Source organism: Bufo bufo, chromosome 11 (genome assembly GCF_905171765.1).
Source record: "Bufo bufo chromosome 11, aBufBuf1.1, whole genome shotgun sequence".
Taxonomy (NCBI): Eukaryota; Metazoa; Chordata; class Amphibia; order Anura; family Bufonidae; genus Bufo; species Bufo bufo.
Window position 1 is genome coordinate 25,214,447 of NC_053399.1, and position 20,059 is coordinate 25,234,505.

General features: G+C 43.0%; 1 protein-coding gene across 3 annotated transcripts in view; it reads left to right on the forward strand.

Moving 5' to 3' along the window:
• The window catches only part of CEP170B (centrosomal protein 170B), a 95,445-nt gene that overhangs the window by 57,237 nt on the left and 18,149 nt on the right, over positions 1-20,059 (forward strand). For all 3 annotated transcript variants that reach the window (XM_040412788.1, XM_040412787.1, XM_040412789.1), the window contains exons 4-12: positions 2,129-2,207; positions 3,637-3,695; positions 4,582-4,723; positions 6,447-6,533; positions 10,267-10,740; positions 12,251-13,023; positions 14,059-14,238; positions 14,323-14,458; positions 15,353-17,053. In XM_040412788.1, coding sequence (XP_040268722.1) covers positions 2,129-2,207; positions 3,637-3,695; positions 4,582-4,723; positions 6,447-6,533; positions 10,267-10,740; positions 12,251-13,023; positions 14,059-14,238; positions 14,323-14,458; positions 15,353-17,053 — 3,631 coding nt within the window. The remainder of the gene's footprint in view (positions 1-2,128; positions 2,208-3,636; positions 3,696-4,581; positions 4,724-6,446; positions 6,534-10,266; positions 10,741-12,250; positions 13,024-14,058; positions 14,239-14,322; positions 14,459-15,352; positions 17,054-20,059) is intronic.

Here is a 20,059-nt window from a genome sequence, read left to right on the forward strand (position 1 = left end):
AGTCATAAGAATAGATGCTCCAGAATTGTTATTACATGGGGAATACAAGTAGTTACGAAAATTGACAGGTCAGGAGAGGGGACGGGTCCTAATTAAGTGAATACTGTGTTGCTTAAATGTGAACAAATATTCCTTTGTGTACCAGGAGGGGGTGCTGCTGCTTAAATGGTATGGGGCTCATTGAGCACCATGATCAGAGCTGATCGGCTGGGGACGCGGGGGTCAGAGCCCAGCCAATTTGATATTGATGACCTATCCTGAGGATAGACTATCAATATCAAATTCCTGGATTGTCTTTGTAATGCAGGACAGGTCAGGTTCTTCGGAGTAAGACCCCTCCCCCCTCCATAAACTCATACTTCCCTAATGGTATATATGAAAGTGTGTTTTCTGAACTAGACAATCCCTTTAACAGGGGCGGACTGGCGATATACCCTACACGGAAATTTTCTAGTGGGCCGCTGCCCAGGGGGCCACCCAAGGCCCCCTCTTGGCCGCTGGTCATAGAGATCTGATGCTCTCAGAAGTAATGTAGGAGCACCAGGCACTTATGCACCTGGCCAGCAGCCGCTGGTGCCCTCCTGAATTCTACTGTATTGCCTTCCTCGGAACGGTGGTCCAGTTTCAAACTGTGGGACAGGCAGCGGTAGTCAGTGCTGCACTGTGGTATTGGGTTCTGCTGGAGCGGTATTATGTTCTGCACTACAGTATTGCAGGCCCTGTCTATTTGTATTTCACCGCTTTCTGTAAGTTTGGATCCACCTGTGTAAGTCGTGTATCGGGGTGGGCTCCCCAGGATACAGTGAAGTCACGAACGAGGAAAGCAACCCCCAACACCAGCTTTTGCCAAAACAGAATTTTACCTAAATGTGGCAATAAACACAACCACAAATGCTGAGAACATACAATAAATTTACATACACCCAGCCCGAAGGCTGAGACCCTTGTGCTGCACAGCACGGCGCCCTCCGATGGATGCATGAGGAAACAGCAGTAATTTATCTACTGGTGGGCACAACTAAACTGCCACACCTTACCTGTTATTACCCTAAAAGAACAAGAATCACTGTATGGGTGTGTGGTACGGGCTAGCCTGCGGTGCAGCACAACAGCTTACAATCTTACACAGATCTACAGTATTCCCCCCTCCCCCCCAACTGGTCCTGTAGCACGTGCCAGAGTATTCCTTCTGAGCAAAACACCAGCCTGGCTTGAGTTTGTGGAAATTTTATCAGCTCTCCAATGTGAAATGTCACTTTAGTTATGGAGTCCTTGCAATGAACACTTTTGGCCTGACACAAACAGAGACCCTAACTAACTAACTACAGGCCTGGTCTCAGTCTCTAGGCCCCAACACTGTGATGATGTGCGTGCACGATCTTACCGACCCGGGTCTGCTCTGCATCCGCTGGTGACTGAACAGAACAAATGTTTCTCCAACAAGCATGCGGTGCCGCAGTGTATGTTGCCTTGTTCCTCTGCTCTTATCAGCGCTCGTGGAAGCAATCCTCGTTCCTCTGGACAGGATCAGCTTCACTTAGCTGCAGCTCTGGTCACTCTCGCACCTGGATGCCGCCGGATTTACTGCTCACACAGTTCCTCAGTGTCTCTCACAGCCTCACTATAAGATGGATGGCTGCTGCCTTCCTCTCCAGACTTGTAACTCCACCCCCTGAGAGTTCCCAACATCACATGAAATGCAGTCTGTTGCTGTGCTTAGGAAACAGTGGCATCTTGTGGCCAAACAGCAGAATGTCAGTCCAGATCATTTAACTTCATTTAAACAAACACAATGTTCAGACAATGAGTGCTGTTTCCCCATCTCACACCTGCAACATCGGGCCACTTTTAGTTTTTTTTTGTATGTATGTTCCCAGTCCACCCCTGTCCTTTTAATTTGTGGCAGAGTCTGCTATTTTGGTTAAAATTAATACAAATTAGATCATTGGTATATGAGCTTCTCCATTACATAGGGCCTAGCTTCTCATCCTGTGGTACGGGTATTTGAACTGTGCTTGCGTCATGCTGTGCTTTCAATGGGCAGTATATATGGATAACCTATCTAACTTATTTATAATTGTTTCTAATTCTTCATTAATTAAGGCATTCCTCCTCTTTCTCTCCACAGACATTTGTAAATGACGTGAGGATACCAGACCAGAGATACATAACCCTTAAACTCAATGATGTCATCCGCTTTGGCTACGATATCCTTTTGTAATTCTGGTATCGGCGGCTGGGTTTACGGCTCAGTTCTTTCTGTTGGCAGACTGTTTGTGCAAAGGCACGCTAAGGTCAGAGGAAAGCAGATTAGAGACTGCAGCCACGTGAGTCAGGAGGACTTCTGAGAGCATTGATGACTTCTGTAGGGCCTCTAAAGGAACACATTAAGGCAGTGGCGTAACTAGAGGTCTATGGGCCCCAGGGAAAACTTTGGATTGGGGCCCCCCACTCCCATTAATCTGCAACCCCATTTCCCCGCCCCCTCCCTCGCTCTGTATATGTATCATTTGGCCCCCACCCAGACTATATATATTTCATTTGGCCCCCAGACTGTATGTATTTTATTTGGCCCCCACCCAGACAGTATATATTTCATTTTGACCCCTGTATATAATTGAATGATTGGCTGCCCCTGTCCCCCTCTCGCTCTGTATAGATTATATTTTGTTGTGGCCCCCTTATATTGCTGGTGCGGGTCCTCCTTTCTAAATTCAGTTCAGCTGCCACCCTCTCTGTATAGGTTTTCTTTTCTTTTTGTGCCCTTTCCCCCTCTAAATTCAATTCATAGTCCCGGGTGCCCCCAGTATGGTGCGCAGCGTGTGCATACCTAAAAAAAAATAATTAAAAAATACTTACCTCTGCTCTGCTCCATTCCGTTTTTTTTAATCCTGTCCTCTGAGAGCTCATGTGCGGCTTAAATAAATGTTTATGAGGTCGGGAGATCAGAGCTAAGAGCTACACATGAGACATCAGATGATGGGATGCAAAGGAAACAGAAACTGACAAACAGATTGATTTGTAATAATTCTCTACTGAAAAAAAATGATTTTTAGCCCAAAATGAGTAAAATGCCCCAAAGGTGTCTAAAGCCTTTAAAGCTTTATGCAATCATTAAAACAAATGCCCCCGCTGGTGTCCATAGCCTTTAAAACGGAGATGAGCGAATTTCTTGAAATTAGTTTCCTGTCCGATTCAGCAAATTTAAAAAAAAACTTGATTCTGGTCCAGAATGATTCTACCCGAATGCTCCAAATCCCTGAAAATGGGTAAATAGCAGTCTGTGGTCTCCTATGAGTTAGATTTTTTTCGGAAAAGAATCAGAGAATAAATGTAAGTTGTTGATGGAGAGAGAGACTCCCTTGTAGGCAGTAAAGAGTGGGAGGGCCGATCATTTATTATTGTAGTGCTTCTCACAATTTCCTGCCCAACTGCATATGTTGGAGATGGAGTAGTCAATGCAGTATATCTTGAAGACGATGTAACCGGGAGGACTCGCTGAGAACAGGAGCTTGGTCCAGTCTTCAAGTGCCTTCATACATACATAGTTCATGCAGTTTGTGTCTATGTTGCTGGGGGTTGGCATTTCTTCATTGAGTCCTGGTGTTAATGGCTTTTCCTTATCTACATGTATACATTTTAATATGTACGTGTTGGAACAGATTCAGCATAAGGTCCCAGAGGAGGCATTAAAGGTCTGTAATTACATAAATAATCTTAGTATGAAAGAGCATATGTCTGAAAACGAATGCATACTGTTTGGGTGAAGAACTGATCATCATTCAGAACGACCTGTCATCCTCACCCAACATCTGTTTCAATAGTTTTTATTGAGTTTTCCATTTCAAACGGTTAAAGAAAGTACATTACAGTTTGGTTAGACTGCCTGTTCCCAAGAAAAGAAACATTTCCTTGGGTCTACCTTCCATAGGAGCATCAGAAGATCCCTTAGTCTACTGGTGGGCCAGCCTAACCGTGCTGAGTTTGTGTTCAAACTTTAAAGGGATTGTCTTGGTGTTTAATACTGATGATCGATCCTTAGTATAGGTCAGCAGTATGGAATCGGTGAGGGCCCAACGCCTGCCACCCACCCCCAATTGTTTGCAGCTTACCAAGCACAGCACCGTAAATTGTATTATGGCTGTGCTTGGTATTGCAGCTCAGATCCATTCACTTGAATGGTACTTGGCTACGCCAAGGCCATGTGACCAATGAACATGATGTCAGTGGCCTAGGAAGAGGCCGCGGTACTCTGAGCGCCTTGGTCACTTCAAACTGCTGATCGTTGGGGGTGGTGGGAGTCAGACCTCCACTGATCAGATATTAATGACCTATCCTGAGGACAAACGAGTTTCTGAAGATTGCAGCTCCTTCTTTCTTTTGATTGGTTTCATTTTTGCTCCTAAGAATAGGCCGCTATCAGCATTTTACGACCCTTTATCCTTAATATGTATGGTAATTCTGATATCCAAATGATCTAACAAAATACCACAAAATTACCATATGGTTGTGCCGAATGCAGTTTTCCAAATAACAATTAAAAAAGCATTCACCTACAGTGTATTATCTTTCTATCTCCAGCATGAGAAATACACCAGCCAACTTCAAATGAGTTTAAAGACACCAATAACCTCAAGGCCGGAGCAAAACAAGGAACCACCACCCCATGTGGACTCCATGCTAGGGAAACAGGAAAAGGCTGACAAGAAAGCGCCCAGTGGTGGTAGGTCTGCTTGTGTCTTTACTTATATGATTGTCCTTTCTAGGTGTTCGAAGCACCTAACAAATAGGCACATAATAATCTTTATTAAAGTATATAGCGCCACCATATTCCACAGCATTTTACAATTCAGAGGGTTCATGTACAAAACAAGACATCACAACGTAACTAGCTAATATACAACTGAAACACTAGGAGTGAGGGCCCTGCTCACAAGAGCTTACAGATAGGGATGAGTGAATCGACTTCGGATGAAACATCCGAAGTCAATTTGCATAAAACTTCGTTGTAATACTGTACAGAGCAGGGGTTCCGTACAGTATTAGAATGTATTGGCTTCAATGAGCCGAAGTTATTATTTCGCGAAGTCTCGCAAGACTTCGCATAATAACTTCAAAAATTGATTTATGCTGTAAAAAAAAAACATTTCCCGAACTCGGGTTCGGTTCAAATGTCCTATGAAACTTGATCTCCTCTATATATTACAAAGGAGCCTCTGTTCTCCTCTATATATTACAGTGGGAGCCCTGAGCTAAACTTATAACACTGTAAGCCCAGTCTTTTTATTTGACCTTTCACCTTTGCAGGGGTAGGGGGAAATCGCACATCTCTCAATATCGGTGACTGCCGGTACAAGTGAGAGGAGATTCTTGTGCAATGTGCTTGTACAGGAGAGCTAGGGAAGCCAGCAGCATCCTGGACACATCCGCCATGTACTATAGGGAGGGGTAACCTTGTGAGAAAAGTCTGAAACTAGGAGCAGGTTACAAATTGAACAGCAAGGGGTCTGAAAATTAATGAAGGCGTGACGGTTGCTTACTGAGACTTAGTTCAGTTAATGAGGTTGAATCCCATGCACCAGCCAATGGACAGGTATGTTTTTGGAAGAAACCAGCCATTTTGTTCTAATCCCAGACAGTCCATTTAAGAAATTGCACCACTTCCAGAGGAGTTATTTCAGACACCTTTATTTTTCTCTGTGTTCTGCAAACTTGCATATAACACACTAAACTTTGACGTTTCAGGAAATCTTTTGCATTCCTAAGCAAGTTTGATACATGTGTCTTGTGAAGGAATTTTACCGAATAGTATATAGCCAGGGTGGGCACACTGCACTATGTATCAAGCCTGGTTTGTGCCGTGTGTAACAAGTGATCTGGCATTCGGTTTTGGCCTGCACTGTATGGATACTGTATAGTGGAAGCTGCAAGGTGACACCACTGTGTAGATATCAGACGTGACCTGTGTTCAGAATCAAGATTGTCTTGAGATTACCATCAAAGGTGTATCCAGAATACTTTGTGTTGGAATGAAGGTTGGGACGTGCATCTGAAAAAACATTCTTCCATCATTAAATTGTGGGTAGAAACGTTTGGGGACAAATGTGGGTTCTACGGCATATTTGGTAACGCCAACATGTTTTTTGTTTGGGTTGCACATCAACAGTTCATGTGTATAGTGGTCAATATTAAATGGGTTGTCCGAAGATTTTAAATTTACGCCTTATCCAAAGCATAGGGAATAAGTGTCTGACCATCATGGACCCCCAGTGATCATGTGTTATGCTATATGAATGGATCTGCAGCTCCGTTCATCTCTGGGGGACTGCTGGAGGGGAGAAGTTTAAATCTTGGGACAACCCGTCCATTGTAGGTATTGCAATGTATGTGTATGCAGGTGACAGAGTAATATTTGGCACAATAACTTGATGTATTTCTGTCCTTAGAACCTTCGATTTATCGCACACCACTATATGGTCAGCCATCTTGGTGGGGAGATGATGACGCTAATAACAAGCATGAGAAATCTGAAGGTAAGAGGCCAGAAGATCACTATCCAGTTAACCATGATATCCATTCATACGGAAGGCTCATTCGTAGGTGGAGCCCTTATTATCTATGGAAACAGGTAACCTCACCGAGGTGCTGATTGCCTCATGACTCAGCAGCTCCTCTACAGCATTGATACACGGAAGTATAATACATGTCATGGGCTCTTATCCCTTCCATTTCCGGCTTTGTTTCTAGCCTTGATCTCCTAATCCCGTATGCCTGAATGACTGCATAGCTTGTTATCTTAGGTTATTATAGGCTTTATATTTTATGCATTGGGTCTGTGCCAAGAGGTAGCTGGGTGCTCTCCATATCCTCATTCATCAGGCTGATCGTGTTCAAGGGAATTTCCATTTCGTTTTTGTTTTTTGTTGTGTGAGAAGATGACATCAGTCCATGAAGGAGAATGTGTGGGCATCAGATGCTCTTCATGATGAGAGATTCCAACGAAGATGTCCATCTGTGCAAGGATCTGTAGTGGAGATCCTCACTGGCCGACCTTACAGATGTATGCATTGTAATAACTCACTGAATTGTATGAGATGAGAAAGAAAGAAGTATGCTGTTTGCCCAGAAACAGCTCTACTCTTATCCGTTGCCTGGTACCGCATCTCATCCCCATTTAAAGGGGTTGTGCCAAAAACTTCTAAAGTCTAAAGTATATTTTTATCAATTAATCTATCTCCCATTCCTCCTCCTTAGATTTTTTATTTTACCTAATTTTCAGTTTTCTCTTATCCCCCGTGCTTGAATCCTACTTCCTGGTATGTCATGCCTTAGGGCAGTGAGATGTGTCTGGACGTCAGCATGACATGTGATACTAGTCACACCCCATGTTCTTACCAATGAGGCTTCCTACGTCCTACATTCTAAGTGTCCATTCACACGTCCGTAACTGTTTTGCGGTCTGCAAATTGCGGATCCGTAAAACACAGGCACCGGCCATGTGCGTTCCGCGTTTTGCCGGCACTATGATAGAAATGCCTTTTCTTGTCCGTGGCTGTGGACAAGAATAGGACATGTTCTATTTTTTTTTTTTTTTTTTTCGTGGCCGCGGAACGGAAGTGCGGATGCGGACAGCACACGGTGTGCTGTCTGCATCTTTTACGGCCCCATTGAAAATGAATGGGTCCGCACCCGTCCATTATGCGGACGTGTGAATGAACCCTGTCTCCAATGCAGGACATAACCAACAGCAACTGATTTGTCACTGGTCAATGGTAGGCTAATAATGTTTGATAAATGGTGGTATTTTGGGGAAAATCATCTGTTGGGCGGGATACTTTTTTATATTAGTGGCACAACCCCTTTAAGTTAATTGAACTGAGCTGCAATGCCACACACAGCCCATTGGTAAGAGTGGGGTGGTTTCTGGAAATAAACAAATCCTTTAAGTCCATTCAACCCCACTGACTCCCCAGCTGCTACATTACCTCTTTCCGGCCATTGATTATTTGCCATGAATTACTCTCTTCATTTTAAAGAGGTTCTGCAGCAGCTGGAGTGTATATGATATAATATTTAAAGGTGTTTTCCAGTACTTACATATAGAAGACCTATCCTTAGGATGGGTCCTCAATATCAGATCAGCACTCTGCACCTCCACCGATCTAGTGTTCTGGTCAGCCACAGAAAACATACATACAGGGGAGGGAGCTGGAAGCAGAAGGCTCCATGTACTGTGTGGTGGCTGTGTCACAGTACTCCAGGTGCAGAGCTATTCAGGTGAGTAAGAGCTAATCTGCACTACGTTGGTGCTGGAAACTACACAGTGGACAGAGCCTTCTGTCCACTATATAGTTTCCGGCACCATTGGCTGCCTGAAACATCTGATTGGCGGGAGTGCCCGGTGTCGGATCCCCACTGATCTGATAGTGGTGACCTCTCCTGAGGATAGATTGTCAATATCTAAGTACTGGAAAACCCCTTTAAAGGGCTTGTCTTCATGAAACATGCCCTGTGAGTTCCCTGTACACAGTAGATATATCGGTGTGACACCGCTGGCAGTCTTATGTCTGGGGGGACTGTAGAATCCACCTATTTTATCCTATTCCTTTCCCTATAGATAAATGGCACCCAAAGTCAAAAGTCGACCATGTTTGCTCAGTGCCTGTTAACAGAAACATCATAGATGAATGTTGGATTCTGCCAATAGCTATTTTCTTGTAGAAAAAAACTGATTTCTCCAGCACTCCTTAAAAATCAGTCTTTTATTGTAAATGCATTAAAACGTCTTAAAAAAACTTGTCCTTTCTTACGACATCTCAACTACATTGGTATACATTCTCATGTACTCTAAGCCTCGTGTAGAGTTGCCAGGTAGTATCTTCTTTGTTCTGTCCAATTTTCTGCTGGTGACTAGGAAGCAAATCCTATATACAAAAGCTTTATAGTCGGCAACGTGATCACTCATTTATTCATCTAGTTATTTTATTTGTTTGGAGGATTACTGCTGTTTGTTCCTACAGGACATAATTGAGGTGATGTCTTGTAATGGACCTCTTAGACAAGCGCGTTAATCGGGTAATCCGGGATAAGAAAAACACGACTGCTTTCTTCTTAAAACAGCGCCACACCTGCCCACTGGTTGTGTGTGATATTGCACCATTCACAGGGGCAGACTAGGAACTTAAAGTGGCCCTGGAAAAAATACTAAAAGTGGCCCCGTTTTGTAGTCAGGTCTAAATTGATGGAAGTCAGGGCCAACATAAGTAGGCGAGGCCAGCAATACCATATTGTGGCACATTATACCTCCCAACAGAGCTAAATACCAGATTGCATCACAAAATACTGCCACCAACAGCACAAAATACATCCCCAAAAACTTCCACTGGCTGGCCATTAGGAGGGCTCAGGCGGCCCCCTGGGCATAGGCCCACCGGGAAATTTCCCTGTAAGGTCTATGGATAATCCGCCCCTGGCCATTCACTTCAATAAACCAAAGCCACAGACACGATCCATGAACAGCTGTTGGAAGAAAGCAGCCAGGTTATTTTAATTCTGGACAACCCCTTCAATAACTTCTGTACGGTTATCATAAAAAGCAGGTCTGAAGTATTGGACACACAAATAATTATTTTTATAAAAGGTTTAAAGTGAAGCTCCGGGGGCTGCAATTCAAAATTTGTCATCTAGTCTCCCACCTATAACACCTCATTTATAGCACTGGAGCAGAGGAACCTTTTGAGCCCCCTCGGGCTCCAAGACCCAGGTACATCCCGGCTAGCAGACAGCTAATAGGACAGGGTTTGGCTAATGTGTGGGCCAGGAGCCATAGGAGGTACAGAGGCAGCAGTCTCCGGTTAGGCCCCTGTGCCTGAGAGGACCCAAAGGCTCTTCCACCACATAGAGGTGGATGAGTCCTCTAATGTACCCCTTTAAGCCTCACATTTCATATGAAGGCATATGGAGCTCTGTTGGACTCCATACGTCCGGTGGTATTTTGTCTTGGAAGCCTGTCTAGCAAAGTACGAAGGCTGTATGTCTCCATAGTACTAAATAGCTGCCCAGTCTTTATTCACTGATCCATTGCATTAACCATAGACCTACAGCACATTTCGATTTTTTTATTTATTTTTTATTGTTTTTTACACTCTAGCAGTATGATCATCCCCGCTCTATAAGGAAATAGTATCAGAAGTCCTTTTGATTAAGTCCATTAAGCTATAGAATAAATAATTCATTACACACTATCCCTTTTCCATTATGTTTTAGATCAACAGAAAGAAATGTCCCAACATGACGAAGAAATGAACGGTAACTTAGGATACAAAGATTCTGCTGACCAATCGCTTTACTCATTCCGAAGAGAACCAAGCTACTTCGAAATTCCTACGAAAGACTTTCAGCAACCAGCCAAATCTCCAGAGACTCAAGTCCATGAAATCCCTACTAAAGACACAGACACCACTACTCCCCCCGTGGTGCAGAGCCATGCCTCTTTCACCATTGAGTTTGATGACTGTCGACCCGGCAGAATAAAGATTAAGGACCACGTCACAAAGTTCTCAATGAGACAGAAGAAGCCAGGGTTAAAGGAAACCGGCCCAAATGAAATGATGTCTGTTGAAAATAAAGTAGCTGACTGGTTGGTTCAGAATGACCCAAGTTTAATTAGAAGGGCAACTCCTGGAGATGATGTTTACAGTACGAAGAGTGACCTTGCCATCCACATTAGCAATCTCAAAGGTAAGTTGGTAAAATTAGAATGCCATCGTTTGTAAAGGTGTCCATATATATTAGAAGAAACTAGGTCGAACCCCCCAATTTTAGAGAGATTGTCCGAAGGATCTAATATGTTTTGAGTGTGTTTAGTTAACAGTCAACTTTCTAAAGTGTATGGATGGCCTAAAGGGCATCTGTCAGCAGACTTGTACCTATGACACTGGCTGATCTGTTACATGTGCGCTTGGCAGCTGAAGGCATCTGTGTTGGTCCCATGTTCATATGTGTCGGCATTGCTGAGAAAAATGAAGTTTTAAATGAGCCTCTAGGAGCAACGGGGGAGTTGCCGTTACACCTAGAGGTTCTGCTGTCTTTGCAACTGCCACACCCTCTGCACTTTGATTGACAGGACCAGGCAGTGTAAATGTGATCATGCCTACCTTTGACTTCTCCTAAAGTCAAAGTGCAGAGGACGCAGCAGTTGCAGAGAGAGCAGAGCCTCTAGGTGTAAAGACAACACCCCCATTGCTCCTAGAGTATCATTTGCATGTATTAAAACTTCAGCAATGAGGGCACATATGAACATGTAACCAATAGTGTTGACCGAACTTGTGTTTTCAGGTTCGGCATATAAGGTTCAGGTTATCTAAGAATTCCGTTAAGTTATGGTCCGTGGTAGCGGAATCCATAATGGAATTTTTAGATAACCCCAACCTGAACCTTGTACGCTGAACTTGAAAACAAAAGTTCGCTCATCCCTAGTAACCAACACAGATGCCTTCAGCTGCCAAGCGCACATGGAACAGGTCAGCCAGTTTCATAGGGACAAATCTGCTGACGGATGCCCTTTAAGGGTAGGGTTCTTTTCCCCATGCATTGGGTTCTCTATGTATTTTGATGGTGTGTGTATCTACAGAGTCCTAGGTAGGTCTTTATTCACCAGGAGACAAAGATTCAGTTCACTTTGTTAACCCTATATCTAAATACGCTGAGTGGCTTATTGCCATCCACTCTCTAGCTAAACATGTCTTGACATTTCCATCACTCTGCTAGTGGATAATAGTTCCATTTAACATAAGAGCAAATTCTGTAAACCCCTGGCTTGACAGTTTATCAATCTCTGTCTTGCTGGTGTATGGTTTTGAACCATTAAAACTCCACATTGCAACCTGCAGATGGAAATGCATTATTACTCTAAGTGAAAAATATTAAAGCAGAATATCTGCAAAGTCCATAAACCCTACAGGGGCATGTGAGGATCCCCCTCTATGAACCAGAATGGAGAACTACCCTGTAAGAGAGCACCTCTTGTTCTGCTCTTACAGATTTGTTGTCCATATATTACATGGTTGGCCAATCATTTCAATGACCACCATGTTATGAGTTACGTGGTTGTGAGTTACGTGGCAAATGAGATGTTTGCCAGGTGACCAGACCCTTTGTGAAACGCATCTCCTTTTTGAAACCGGTTGCTTCCGAAGAGCCAATCCTTTTTATGTGTTCAATATGCAATGCATTCTGTCCACTGCTTCAGGTAACCGACATGAAGATGGCACTCAGAGCGATTCGGAAGATCCAGCAGGACCTGTTCCAGAAAAGGAGAATGCAGAGACTGATCAGGCCAAGCTTCAACGGCAAATAAAGCGAGAGCCTGAAGAACTGCTGCACAATCAGCAAGCATTCGTGATAGAATTCTTCGATGACGATGCACCTCGAAAAAAGAGGTCTCAGTCCTTCACACACAGTGCAAATGGCTCTCAAAATGAGGCTGAACTTGCCAACAAAGGCAAAAATGACAAAAAGAAAAGCGTCCTAACTGCAGAAAAGCTGACCACTAATGGGACAACCACAGCCCCTGTAGTTCCAAAACCACTGGTAAACTCTTCATTTCCTCAAAGGTCCAATTCTTTTCGGAGAGAAAAGGGTGAGGATCGAGTAAATACTACTGGCCCTGTAACTGCAAAGCCTCCAGTGAAGAGTTTTGGTAGCATTGGGAAGAAATCCAAGCTTGCTCAGGAATTTGTGGAAGAGTATTTGCGGGAACAAGCGGAGGTCTTAAAAGATTCGATGGAAAAACCTATGATGTTGCCATTGTCAACAATCATCACACCACCAGTCAGCCATCAAGTACAGTCTTCCTTAATGGGGCCATCAGCTCCACCATCTGCGACAGAACCGTCTGAATGTAGACCAGTGAGTGTAAAGAAAACAGAAGAGGAGGACAGCCTGAGTGATGCGGGGACGTATACTATCGAAACAGACAATCAAGATAAAGAAGTTGAAGAAGCTAGGAAGATGATAGACCAGGTAAAAGTGAAGGCTGATTTTGTTTTTCCTTAGTTGATCACAGGAAGACTATGTTGATCTTAAGATTCTGTATAGATTTGTTTTTCCTATTACAGTTTCTTAATTTTTTTTTAAGGAAGCAAAGACAAGGCTGAATACCGTAAATAGATTGAGCACTGAGGTCCCCTTTACAGTAGGATCCAAATAATAATCCTGGGTATAGTCGTGGCAGAATTGACACAGGGGAACGGGAGTTAAAGGAGTTTTCCAAAACTTTTTTACTATGTTTTGGATAGGTCCTCCGTATCTGATTGGTGGGGGTTTGACACCCGGGGTACCCGCCGATCAGCTGCTTGAGAAAGCACTGGCACTCACAGTAGTGACATGGCCTTATCCAGTTTTGCCTAGGCCATGTGTGTGTTCGTTGGTGAAGCTGAGTCTTTTTTTTTTTTTTTTTAACCGACCAGTTTACCCACTTCAGGGGGGGACTGAATAGCCACTTTAATTCTGCAAACTGTATCCTATTCCTAAGACTGTAATATGACCACTGCAGGCTTTGAAAGGGTTGTCCAGTTTAGAAAAAACACTTTCATACACCCTATTAGGCAAACCTACCCTATTAGGGAAACTGCTATAACTGTATGTGGTGCCATTCTTTTACTATTCCCACATGAAATTTATGACTGAACTGCCAGCAGTCAGAAATAAAGGTCCAGCTGGGCGTTACCGGTTGTGGGTGTGTCCCTGCACAGTCTGACACTATCCAATCACTGCTGCCAGTGTCAGACTGTGCAAAGACACTCCTCCAGCTGGACCTTTATTGCGGACTGCTGGCCGCTTAGTCATAAATTTTTGTCTAAACAATTAAGAAATGGCACAAAATAGAGTCATAAGAATAGATATTTCAGAATTATTATTACATGGGGAATGCAAGTAGGAGCTAAATCAGACATGTCAGGAGAGGCGACAGGTCCACCTTAATATAGATACTAAGCTGTGTGTGGTCAAGGATAATGAAGATAATGTTACATAATTATCCTATTTCTTCACTTGTAGGTTTTTGGAGTCTTTGAACCTGAGGAGTATTCCAAAATTTCTTCTGTGATTTACAGACCAGTCATCAAACTAGAGAAGGAAGAAGCCTTTCTTAATGAAAACAGTATGATTCACAAACCTGCAAGTCTGCCAACAAGTCATTCTGTCAAAATGAATAGTGATCTTCAACCTGATGTCCAGGTAAGTTCATAAGCCATCCTTGACCGGTTGTTGTAGTTGTGTATGAACCTTTGTAGTTAAAATTTGAATTGTAATTTTCTGCAGAGTGGAAAATCGCCTGGCTCCAGTAGAAGTGGACAAAAATGGGTTTCTAGGTGGGCAAGTCTTGCTGACAGCTATCCAGATGCCTCACCGACGTCTCCATTAGATGGTCAGATGATTGGATTACTGGCAAATGAGGGTAATGAGCTCAAGCACTCATAGTAATAGACTGATGTCTAAAAGAATGCCTACATTATGACTTGTTAACAATACATACCATTTACCAGTAGTTAAAGGGCATCTGTCAGCAGATCTGTACCTATGACACTGGCTGACCTGTTACATGTGTGCTTGGCAGCTGAAAGCATCTGTGTTGGTCCCATGTTCATATGTTTTTGTGTTGCTGAGAAAAATGATGTTTTACTATATGCAAATGAGCCTCTAGGAGCAACGGGGGCGTTGCCATTACACCTAGAGGCTCTGTTCTCTCTGCAACTGCTGCGCCCTTTGTAATTTGATCGACAGGACCAGACAGTGAAAATGTCATTATACAAATCTGCTGACAGATGCCCTTTAATAAAATCAGAACATATATAATAATATTAAAAAAAAAATGTAAAATATAATGTAAATAATTATAGACCATTGTTTAGTTCTGTTCACTCAGACCATCAGGGGAGTAGTGTTAGGAGGTGTAGATGCAGCAGTTGGACCTGAACTCTGGTGACTGTGGAGGTCTAAAGGCCCATTTGCCACCTAAGAAGACATCAGTATTATAAATGGCACATGATAGGTTGGGGCCATGTGACCATTTTTGCATTAGGGCTGAGGTCTTTCAGGTATCACCTACGCTTCAGGAATGCCTACAAAAGGAACCAGTATAGAGTTCGGTCAGCATTTTAGACAATGCTGGTTGTAAGTCACTAAATTGTCTTTAGCCATCATGAGTAGCCTGTTCTTTTTGGAAATTGTCCAGCTTCGACCCTGGAAATTCAATTTGGGAAGGTTAGAGAAGGTTCATATAACAAATTTTACCACCTTCGTCTACTATGGAAATTATATCATCAACGTATTGACTTCCTTCTGTTTTTAGATATTGACCATTCCGAAAATAGCGAAGGAGATCCTGCATTCCCTTTAAGGACAAGGCGGCTTCTTCCTCAACTTCCACCAAATGACAAATCTGAAAGTCCAACACCAACTATTTTTCTCTGTACTGAGTCTTACTCGGAAGTTGCTCAGAAAACATTGATTGAAAACGAAGTGAAAACGGTCTCCTCAGGTCCAAACAGTCTGCTCTTTATACAAGAAGATTTGGATCCGGACAGCCTTAGCGACACAAGCAAGTCTGATGATGGTGTCCTGTCTAGCAGAAAATCTAACCAACTTCCAACAACTAAGTGGAGGAGAGAGGACCCCAGAAGTCAAGAACAAAGTGTCCAAAGAACAAATAAACTTTCTAATGAACCAAAGTCTACTAGCTTTTATGTTGGAAATGAAATTGAGGTTGAAAGTTTATCCCATGCCAATTCCATGTTATCCAATGTAGAGATGCACAAACCATACAAAGCTCATGATATGCACGTAAAGCCAAAAGGAAACCAACAAACCGTGCAAGAAGCCTCAATTATTACAAAAATAGACAATCAGTTGTTGAAAAAAGAAAATGGACAAAGCAGAGATTCGTTTGTTAGGCAAGAAAGTTTTACCAAAGACAAATCCAGCTGCAACATCTCTTCCAACAAACTTCCCAACATCTCAACCCACCCATTGCTTAAAGATATGAATGTTACAAAGCCGAGCACCGACTACAGTCGAGAGACGCAGCAGATTCTTAAAGAAACTGAAAATGCCTTGGCTGCTCTTGAAGCGAAGCTCTTCTCTCAGAATCATGTAGATGATGATATAGAAAATACGCCTTGTCCTCCAGATGATTCCTTGTCCGGAGATTCAGATGTGGATACGGCAAGCACAGTCAGTTTGGTTAGTGACAAGAATGTACCAAGTCATCCTCAAAAGGGCAGGGTTGTGGGTCTTCACAAAGAAAAGTCTTCTTCTACATCTTCCATACAAGATCAATACGGCCAGCCAAGTGCCAGAGACAGACTCTCAGAAAAAAGGAGAATGGGTCCTGCAGATGGAGGTAGCAGAAAAGAAGTAACCAAAAGGTTTGAAATGAAGCGCAGTACTGGAACGCGTGGTTCCTTGGATTTCACAGATGAAGAAAGAAGTACTAGTCTTCCTTACATATCCATTCCAGACACCGTATCTTCAGATTATGAAAATTCCTCCTCAAGAAATCTGTCAAGAAGGAGACCCTTTGCTCAATCGACCAAAGAGGATATAAGTCGAATATCTTCAAATGCACAGAAAATCCAGCAAGCTCTTACCCGTTCAAATAGCCTATCAACACCCAGGCCGACCAGGGCATCTAAGTTACGTCGTGCTCGTCTTGGAGAAGCATCTGACAATGAAAGTGCAGACGCAGAAAGACTGAATGTTAGTTCTGAAGCTTCTTCGTCAGCTAAAAGCAGCAGTGAGTCAAAAAAGCTCTCCCGGCTTGATATTCTGGCAATGCCGAGAAAACGGACTGGCTCATTCAATGTTCCGAGTGACTCCGAGACTTACACTCCGCGTACTGGGTTTTCAGGCCGTAGTGTTGATCACAGCTATACAAATCGAAAGCCAGCAATGGCAGAAGCTAAACAGCCTGTTAAAAAACCAGTGGTGCCTACACCCAAACAACCACTAACTAGGGCACGATCTGGTAGTGTGAAGTACTCTTCTTCTTCCTGTAAGTTTTATCTGTTTTTATTTACCTACATATATAGTTCCCATCATACTTATGTTGAGTGTTTGATAATTTTACTATATTTGGGTCTATGGTCCCAATTGATGAAAACTAGAACGGGCAAAGTGGAGAAGTTGATCTTTGTTTTTAAGGGGTTTTCCAGAATTTTAATATTGACGGCCTATCTTCAGGATAGGCCATCAATATGTGATCGGCGGGGTCTGACTCCCGACACCTCCAATGATCAGCTATTCTGCAGTAGCTCCAGTGCCAGATCTATACAGCTCTGTAGCGCTTTTCCCATTCACTTCAACTGGTGAAATATGCAGTGGAAAGCCGCTGCAGATCTCATGCAATTTGCTGATGTTGTAAAACTATGTGGATTTGCTGCACATAAATCTGCGGCAGCAAATCCACAATGTTTCAGTCCCCATGTACCCTAAAGAGGTTTTCCTAACTCATAAAGTGATGGCGTATTGATAAGGTATGCCAAAATCCCTACTAATTGTGAAATTGAAAGGGGCGCAGTGCTGTTCTAGCCCTGCATCCCATACAAAGTTTTTCACTGCCCTGCTGTGGCTATTTCGTTCTTTGAATTATTAGGGACCACCTCTTTATCAGAGAAAGAATATCTGTAACTTGACTGACTGCTATGAACTTCACCAGCATAATATATATATATATATTTTTGTTTAACAAATAATGCCCTATATGCCGTAATCGTGGACTTGGAATACATTACAAAGAGTCGGTTCTAACTGGACGTCTTCTGTTTAGGCTATGTTCAGATATTGGTCACGTAACTCCGGTAGACTATCCAAGGAGCAGACTACCAGAGTTATCATATCCAGCATAGCTGGACACCACTGCACAGCATCAGATGCACATTGACTTTAATGGGATCCAGCGGAATGCTGCCATTCCTCCGAACAAATACTGTTGCATGCACCGCCACCTCTCCAATCTCCACTCTGAGACTGCTGGAGATGGCTGAGCCAGTGCTCAACTATTTTTGGAACTCCCATAGCATTGAATAGAGGGTGGCCAACACATGCATGGCTACTGTCCCATCACTTCGGGGGGCGGGGCGTTCTGGAGATTGAAGTGGGTACCAGAGGTGGGACCCACACCTATCTGACACTGATGGCATCAATGTCTGATGGGAATACCAGTGTTGTCAGTGTCAGAGAGTGTACCTCTTTGACAAGGAGAAAGGTAATGCTATATCATAGGGAATACAAGTATCTTCTTATTTAGAAATGTCAGGAGAGGTGACAGGTCCTCTATCAATGGGGGGGGTCTGTGCAAGATCACTCTGAACTGTATTTCTCGGTATGTTATACAGTGTAAACTCATTGATGTTCCTTGTAAGAATATTTTAAGCAGATCTGCTGTTTCTAGTTGTGGAAAATGTTGCCTCTGTCTGGATGAAAACTGGATGAAAACAAGAAGTTCTATGAATACAGAAAAAAAAAACATGTATTCAAATGAATTGGTTTTCCCTTCCCTCTGGGTAGCGCACTAACTGATTTAATTCCAAAGTCTGTGACTGTGGCACTGATTTTAATACCTTTCCTATCAGAACCTTGTCAACTTCTACATTTTAAAGGTGAACTACCAAGAGATGTAATATAGTCCCATGTGGGTTTAGTCTTACCCTGTCTTATCAGAGAAGAGCTTCTTACTAGTGTCCCTATGACATTTGCCAAGGTCAACGCAGATATTATTTTGAATTAAGGGGACTTTACTATACATCTTTTGGTACATCTCCTTTAAGAAAAGGATCATATATATATAAATCTCCCAGGGTAGCTATGTAGTCATGAGTGAGATACTGCAAATCAATTTGCTTTGAGGGTAATCTAGCTACAAACTATCCACCTAACTAAATCACCTTACCCGCTGGATAACTGGTAGACCGGTGGGGGACTGACCGCTCGCCTTCTTTACCACTGGTGGCTGGAACTGGAGGAGTAATTTGAATGGAGTGGCAGCTGAGTGTGTGCCGTCCCCATGGCCAGACCACAGTGGAGTGGAGTCCCGTGGGTCCTATCCAGTAGATAGGTGATAAGTGTTTGTGGTTGGAGTATCCCTTTAAACAGCTTAGTAGGGTATATTACATTAATTTCCATAATTTGCTTATTTTTTGTGTTTTATCATTTCATTATTGCAGTTTCTCCACTCTGCTACATAGGTACTCTATTGTCTTTTGCAGACCTATAACTGTTTCTATTGTTGTCTGAGAATTTTAAAGGCTACACACACTTCTTTTTTGCAAATTTTAGGCTAAAATCCTTTTTTTTCCCATTTGGCCCTAGACGTTCAGTGTATCTGCAGACTATCTTGCTTTCTGTTTTATACTGAATCCGTCTGACAGCTGGATGTGTAGCCCTTATCTCTGAACTCCTGACTGCTTATAAACACTCATTTAAAGGTCCCTTTACACCGCACAATTTGGCAGGCGATTGTCGGGAAGGAAGCACCCTTCCCCGGCAATCACCCGCTTTACATTTACATGTAGCGATCTCCTCCACAGTATGGGGAGGAGTTATCACTGATGCTATTGCTCGTCCCTATATAGAATCATTGTTCGCTGGCAGCAGAAGCTCCATGATCTGCTGCCGGCAAACAGTGATTTAGGTGTCCGCACAAACGATCGCATTACCCGATGAACGAGCATTTCGCTCATTCATCGGGTAATCAGCGGCACCTCCAGATAATTGCTAATGAACACTTGTTGGCAATTATCTGGCCAATTCTCGGCCTGTGTAAACTGACCTTAAGCCATATTCTTATCGGTTTTGATAACTATTTAGCTATTATGAGCTGCCAGGAGTTCAGAATGAATGCCAACACATCCAGTTGTCAGATGGATTCCGTGTAAAACAGAAAGCAAGATAGTCTGCAGACACACTAAAAGCGAAGAACTTAAAAATGGTAAAAATGCTGAATAAAATCCAATAGGAAAAACAGTATAACTCCAAAGGGGTAAAATGCAATGAGAAATTG